We start from the raw sequence: 7,554 nt of genomic DNA, 5'->3' as shown, positions 1-7,554 counted from the left end.
ACAATTCTTCTGTACTTAAAGAAGATTGGACAAACTGTTCTTGATAACCTTATAAAAATAGACTCACTATTCTTCAGGAACATCAAAGAGCATAAGGAGCAATGAGTCAAGTTCGAAAAATCCTTTTGCCTTTTTGTGACTTTATCAATATTTCCAAAGTGAAAATGCCTTCATTAGAGTCTTCTGATCGATTAATGGTTATTTATTAGTGTTAAGTTTTCGTTTCAATTTTTTCTAGGTGGTCTATTCGTCCCTATACATTTCTAAATGACTGCAATTTACCGGGTCCAAGACCATGGCCACTTGTTGGAAGTTTTTTCCAACTCTATGGTGGTGGACGCAACTATCAGGAAAATGTGCTAAAGATGATACAAAAGTATGGAAAAGTATTTTGGTAAGGTTGGAGTTCAAATAATGCTTTGTTACAGGAATATTTAAGGCGATACCGAAGGATTCAACGCACGCGCGATCACCAAGTCTTGCAGTGTTCCAAATAAGCGCTATTGCACGTGAAAATCGCTTTCATCTGCATAGTTTTCTGGTTACTATCGCCTTCTTCTCTTGTGCAAATGTTTAACAGCTTTCAAGTCAGCCAATTTTCCATCCGTTGAAATGATTTTGGCAGAATATAGACACCGCTAAGACAAACAAGGCTAAGCATGCGTTTTAGAAAATTCCCAATAGTTTTTGAGATATGGCAGTAATAGGATTAAAAATTGTAAGAAATTACAAAGTAGATTTTTGCCATTTCAAAACATAGTGTTTGTTTCACGGCTGATTAAATCTATGCCTGGAACTGGGAAGGGGTATGTCAAGTATCACTGGGTAAAATTTCAGGGGATTTGGAGCAAATATGGAGTGGCTTAATCTTTTTAAAATATGCTGTGCTAAACTACATATCTATGACGTTACGAGTTCCATGACCGGCGACCATGCCCTGCTTGGTTTTTATGCCATTGTTTTGCATCTTCGGGTCAATAAATGCACAAAAACTCTTATTTTCGGTGGATTTGACAAATTTTCCTTAGCAACCGTTGCCTAGATACTTGAATACTTCGGTATCGCCTTAAGAACTATAATGTAAGACGGACATTCCATTCTATTGTATTGAAAACGACTGAGTGAGATTTTATGTTCCCTATAAAATATAGAAAAGTAAAACCCCAACCGATCGCAAACGGAGTCTTTCTTAGTTGTTAATTGTACATATGACACTTTGAATTATAGTTATGATTTAATGGATACAAAAACAACGAGTAATTATGTATTTACCCTCTCAATAGTGATTCATTGGGTAAGTTTTCACATTTATTCAACCTGACTAAGGAATAAAATAACGGCCAACTCCAGCGACCAAGGTTTTTCTCTATGTTGTTGTGATATATGTATTAACAGCTGGTATGAAGGTAGAACCCCAACGATCACTATCACTGATCCGAAGCTGCTGAAAGAAATACTTGTCAGAGAATTCAGCAAATTTCAGGACAGAAATGTAAGTTTTGCTAAAAAAAAATAGTGTTTCTTACGTGAATATATGTATGTATGTATGTCTGTATGTATGTATGTCTGTCTGTATGTATGTATGTATGTATGTATGTATGTATGTATGTATGTATGTATGTATGTATGTATGTATGTATGTATGTATGTATGTATGTATGTATGTATGTATGTATGTATCTTTGTCTATCTGTCTGTTTGTCTGTCTATCTGTATGCACATACGTACGTACGTATGTACAGTATCTATGTATCTATATGTGTTGTATATATGTTTATATAAAGTTATATATAAAAGAAGTTTGTGCTGCCATGGCAGGCAACTTACAGTGCTCGATGCACGTCTGCAGGACAATAATGCCGCGGGATGTGGAACTTGTTTGTATTAGTTAATCTGTAGTGTATACAGTGACCACGTGAAGTTCCACGTCTCAATGCCAAAGTAGAGGGTATAAATAATCAATGCTCATAAATCCACGCTGTTGAATAAACTTCATTTTGACCGACTAATTTCATCGTGCAGTGCCTTTGCATCAAAGTTTGTCATTCTTTTCTTCCCAGCTCCTATTGGGTAGTCCAAAGAAACCAAGCGTCACAGGGAGTACCCTATTACGCTTAAGCGGAAAACGCTGGAAAGATGTGAGGACAATTGTGTCACCAGCATTCAGTTCTGGAAAAATCAAGGAGGCAAGTATCTAAAAAATTCGAAGATATCTATAGCAGTGAACTATGAGAACAACGTTAATTACATTGCTTTGCTGAAATACATCAGTTCACACCAAACATTTTTTTATGAATAGATATTATGTGTTTGTATACACACATGGACGCTTGCAAAAGTGCAGGCCAAACTTACGTTTGATAGGCATCTCTTCAAACATTTCTTCTCTGTAATTCTATAAATTTAGATGTCAAATCTTGTCAATGATGTCACAGGAAGATTGATTGGTCTACTATTGGAAGGTTACGGAGTCAAAGGTGAACCCATTGAAGTGTTCAGGTGCGCCTTCCCCCTCGTTTCAAGTATCTTCAGAATCTTAAGGGGACGATGCGCTTCGGGGGCAAATATCAAGACTTATAAACTACGTTGCACTAATTTCCTTGGCTTCCTCTCGCAGGGGTTCATTTTGAAGCTCTCGGGGTAATAAAGATTTTCTTCATTTTCTAACAAGTTAATGCAAGTTCAGTGAGGTAAAGCAGGAAAAAAGCTTACTTGTTAGTTTTCCTGTAAACTGTGAAGTGCTATATCACAAATGAGATATGCACTGAGTTATGCAACAAATGCAACAAATGAGTTATGCACTGAGTTATGCAACACAAAACAGCGATAACAATAACCATAATAATAATTAATTTATGGATAACTAAGGATGCGGGACAGAGCGCATAGCTGTAGTTTATACCGATCAGCTAAAACATCTAGTTCTTTTTCAAACATGTGTACAATGCTTTAATTTCCGCTCTAGCCCGTACAGAGTATAATTTACTCTCATACGCAATTACTCGTACTCGACAACCTATGTATTCTTTGTTGTAGGGTCTTTGGTAACTATACTCTTGATGTTATAGCGACGTGCGCATTTGGCATCGAGGCAGACTGTCAAGGTCAGCTCGGCAGCCAATTTGGAGAAAACGCCAGACAGCTGATGTCGATGACGATGAACAAGAATAAAGCTGCATTCGTCTTCCTCGGTACGTCGTTAAAATAACATCATCGTTACGTGGAGTATAACATTATATGGCTTGCTTGACTTTACAAATAGAAAGTTCAGATACAGCAAATTGAGGAAAGTGTATCATTTGCCTTGTCATAGGTGATCTATGTAAAGTTGTCATGAATCGACAACGCTCCTACCAGCACTTTACTGTTCCTCTCGAAAAGTGCTTGAAGCCGTTATAAATTAATTGTTATACGAACGAAAAACTACTACAGCTGCCGCTGCTGCACGTATTTCTCTAGCACCTGGAATAACGTCACCAAGTGTGCATTGCTTGTTTAGTGGCCAAAAATGTTTGAATGAATAATTATTTGAGCTCTAAAATACAATGGTCAAACAACTGTTTACATTGATCATTTTCCCGCGACAACGTCTATGCCGAACGCACGTGTCGAGTGTTAACAAAGTGACAGTGTCGCTTGCTGTGTGATCAGATATGACACGCCAACTATAATTAAGTGCATCTAATATATGCTAATAGAAATAGTAACCCATATCCTGAATTTTCTATATTACAAGTGAGCAGGAATAGTGGGAAATATTGTCGCTCTGGGTAAAACTGTTACATTATGATATTTACAGTTCCTGGTTTATGCAAAATTAAAAAAAATCATTTTCTGAAATTAAATAATAAGCAAGCTTCATAGGAACAACGAATCGCAACTAAACTTTAATTGCCTGTTACTCAAATAAGGAATTCTCAACCCATTTTTTTTACTTGATTGTATGTTAACTACTTATTTAATATCAAGTAACGCTATCTGGGAAAGCGATTTTTTTTAACTTTACAGTGTTGTAGGTGTAATAGTATGTGTAATAATACCAAGATTATATGGTAGGACAGGAATATTTCCTTTGAATTACTTTTGCTTACCCTGTTTTCGTCTTCAATGCAGCTGTATGTCCGAGTGTGGTTGTTTTGATGAGAAACAGGGTGACAAAAACTAAACCGTTTCGGTTTTTCTATCGAGTACTTGAAGATATACTAGCACTTAGGAAGGACCCCAAAACAGTAAGTTTGCAATTTGCAGCAGCACGTTATAAACAGGGCGTTTTGTATTTCAACAAAGTAGCCGGTTTTAAAGGGAATATCTTTATGCCTGTTCTGCTTTGTCGCAGGTGTCGTAAGTGAAAAGTTTTTTATAAATGTATCAGTCTATGTTTGCTTTGATAAACATTCTCCTTGGTAATTCTACTCTCGACATATTGGCTGATTGTACGAAATTGAGGCGCATCTCTCAGACTCCTTTGTCTAAATCATTTTCCGATTTCTGCTTTCCGAAAGATTAATGGAACTGATCGTTCCACCTTGTCATGTCCGTTTACCCTTAAAGCTCAGATCATTTTTTTCCAAATAAACGAATTGAAAGAAATGCATTTGCCACATATACGGATAGATAGATAGATAGATAGATAGATAGATAGATAGATAGATAGATAGATAGATAGATAGATAGATAGATAGATAGATAGATAGATAGATAGATAGATAGATAGATTGAGATAGATAGATAGATAGATAGATAGATAGATAGATAGATAGATAGATAGATAGATAGATAGATAGATAGATAGATAGATAGATAGATAGATAGATAGATAGATAGATAGATAGATAGAGACAGAGATAGAGAGAGAGAGATAGATAGATAGATAGATAGATAGATAGATAGATAGATAGATAGATAGATAGATAGATAGATAGATAGATAGATAGATATTTCGATCGATCGATCGATAGATAGATAGATAGATAGATAGATAGATAGATAGATAGATAGATAGATAGATAGATAGATAGATAGATAGATAGATAGATAGATAGATAGATAGATAGATAGATAGAAAATGAAAAAATTAAATGCTTCCTCGAAATTTACACTATATACTCAACCACACTCTTTGCATACTTTGTTCCCCCTTTTATGTATATTGTTAATATATATTTAATCATTGTGAACTTCAAGATAAAAAAAATCGTTGTTCTTTGCTTCCGTAGGAACGACGAGATTTTCTCCAATTGCTGCTGGAGACAGCGGAAAACGGTGATCAAAAGGCTGAGAAATCTCAGAAAACTGACTCAAAAATCAAATTAACAGATGTTGAAATCATGGCCCAGATTCTGGTTTTTCTGTTAGCAGGTACAGACGTTTAATAAGCGTGCATATATTGCTTTCTTCTATTTTTCAACCTAGCTGCTGTTGATGAAGAAGATTTGCACATACAGTAACATATCATGGATGTTTGTGGTTACTAACGTTTTCTTACTTCATGCGTTTTCCACATATTGAAAAGAAACAAATATTTATATTCTTGACGTTTGACGTCGTTGCTTCAATTACGTTTATCGTATTGGCAAAAGACATGAACTACGCGAAACAATGCGATTTCAACAAATCTGTTAGTAACTCTGAGTAAATCCACAGTAAATGGTAGCCATTTTTGGGTGTACTAAGGCATGTAATAAATTATGCCTCTTTTAATCGTAACTCTGTGATGTTCATCATTGCCTTCGTTTGTGACTAAATTGATTTTAAAGGCTTCATTTTTATTGCGATGATGAGCCATTTGATAGTAAGAATTACTCCCTGAACCTGTCAAAAATGCCCTATATGTAAAGGTTCAACATATATACACGGCTATTTATGAATTTCAATCATCTTTTAGAGTGTGTGTTCAAAGGCCAGAGATTTGATTCGTGGGATCAAGTTTGTTGTTGTACGTAAGATGATTATGGAGTGTTATAGCCTTTTGTTTTCCATTGAAATTGTAATCTAGTAATCAAATTTCCTTGCGAGACAATAAGACTCCCTTAACAAGGCGATATCGACGTTTATACATATCGAGGCTGATATTAAGACATAGACAAGAAAGTGAAGTAAAATCGAAATTAGTGCGGCGGTTTTCACTGTCAAAATGCTTAATATACAACAGTATACACATATACTTATTCTGTAAATGTGTCAAATACGTTAAGTATACACGTACGTATACTAATAAAATGCAAAACTACAGTGTACACTTAGTGTGCAAAGATCTGCATTACGTATACTCATGATCTGCATAGAAATACGCTACGCATATCAACGTATTTGAATGTTCCATATACAAAGATATACGTTGCGTATGCAATTAATATTTGTGTTCCATATACGTCAATATACGTAAATATGCTAGGCGCATATCAAGCATTTTGTCCAGTGTTTCCAGGAGAATGATTATAACATTCTACATGCATCATTTCAAAGGCTACGAAACAACAGGTGTTACACTTACCTTCTGCGCTTACGTGCTTGCAACTCATCCAGACGTTCAGGACAAGTTGATTGAAGAAATTGACGGAAGACTAAACGGGGAGGTAGGAATTTTTTCGTTTTATTTCCTGGTACTTAAACTAGGCAACAGCTGAATACCTGATTTCGAAAATCTCTTTGGTGCACCGTTATAAATTACAAGTCGGTAACCATGACACGTGAGGCGGACATACTTTGCGTACCCGGATAAATAAGTATGGTGCAGTGGAGGGTTCTTTAATGTGCCATTTGTACACAAAGTTTCACCCCGTTAATTACACCTTGACTATAGCGCTCTTCAACCAATTGCCTTGCCCTTCCTCGCGGATCCTTTCACGGTAACAAAGTGGGATAAGTTGTAATTTTGATTTTTTACCTCCAACGTAGCTGGACAAATTTTTCCATCATCTTTTTATTTCATGTGGACAGAAATGCAAGTTCAACCTTAGTGCTTTCTAAAACCACTCAAAAGAAGGAACACAGCCTGCACATATTTGAAGTTCTGGCACACCGAGATTAATATGATATGTACAACAAGAGAAGGGTGCTCAAATTATAATTATTCCTATCAGACGAAGTGGGCGCAGTGAATAGAACAATACGATTGTAACCTTTTACATAAGTGACTTTTCGTTTACTTCTATATCATCGTCATCCGATTCAGTGACCTTTTCCAATTAAAAATGCGAAACTTCAAATGCCAAGGTCGTTTACTTAACCTCCAGACTCAGTTGGACCTCGATGCAGTTCAAACTCTTCCTTACATGGAAATGTGATTTCTGAGACGATGCGTTTATACACTCCAGGGCCAAGGTAATTATAACAACCATTATATCATAGCTTAGTCAATACCAGTGAATTTTGTAACGTCATACCCTAACATTATCACTGTTAATGTACCCGATTGTCCATCATTGTTATCCAATGTGTTTCCTACATCTACAAATTCACTGGTCTCGCCAAAACTATGAACCATAGCAACAATGTACCCCATCCGGACTATTATTGCTTAACTAATGTACAATCTGTTCATATACGTTTTAT

General features: G+C 35.9%; 1 protein-coding gene and 1 long non-coding RNA gene across 2 annotated transcripts; both read left to right on the top strand.

Annotated features, from left to right (window-relative positions):
• The first annotated feature begins 243 nt into the window (after window positions 1–243).
• Window positions 244–2,186, top strand: LOC139135407 (uncharacterized). Its single transcript, XR_011552983.1, has 3 exons — window positions 244–394; window positions 1,396–1,492; window positions 2,061–2,186. It is a non-coding gene; the product is annotated as an uncharacterized lncRNA (long non-coding RNA).
• A 221-nt stretch (window positions 2,187–2,407) lies between these two features.
• LOC139144163 (cytochrome P450 3A2-like) lies at window positions 2,408–6,670 on the top strand. The gene is made up of 5 exons (XM_070714822.1): window positions 2,408–2,499; window positions 3,037–3,191; window positions 4,114–4,229; window positions 5,217–5,358; window positions 6,466–6,670. The coding sequence occupies exons 1-5, from the start codon at window positions 2,408–2,410 to the stop codon at window positions 6,624–6,626; spliced, it is 666 nt and encodes a 221-aa protein (XP_070570923.1). The 3' UTR covers window positions 6,627–6,670.
• Window positions 6,671–7,554: the final 884 nt, after the last annotated feature.

This window comes from Ptychodera flava, chromosome 1 (genome assembly GCF_041260155.1).
Source record: "Ptychodera flava strain L36383 chromosome 1, AS_Pfla_20210202, whole genome shotgun sequence".
In the NCBI taxonomy this organism is placed as follows: domain Eukaryota; kingdom Metazoa; phylum Hemichordata; class Enteropneusta; family Ptychoderidae; genus Ptychodera; species Ptychodera flava.
Note: the sequence above shows the minus strand (reverse complement) of the source record. Positions and strands in the feature narration are given on the sequence as shown.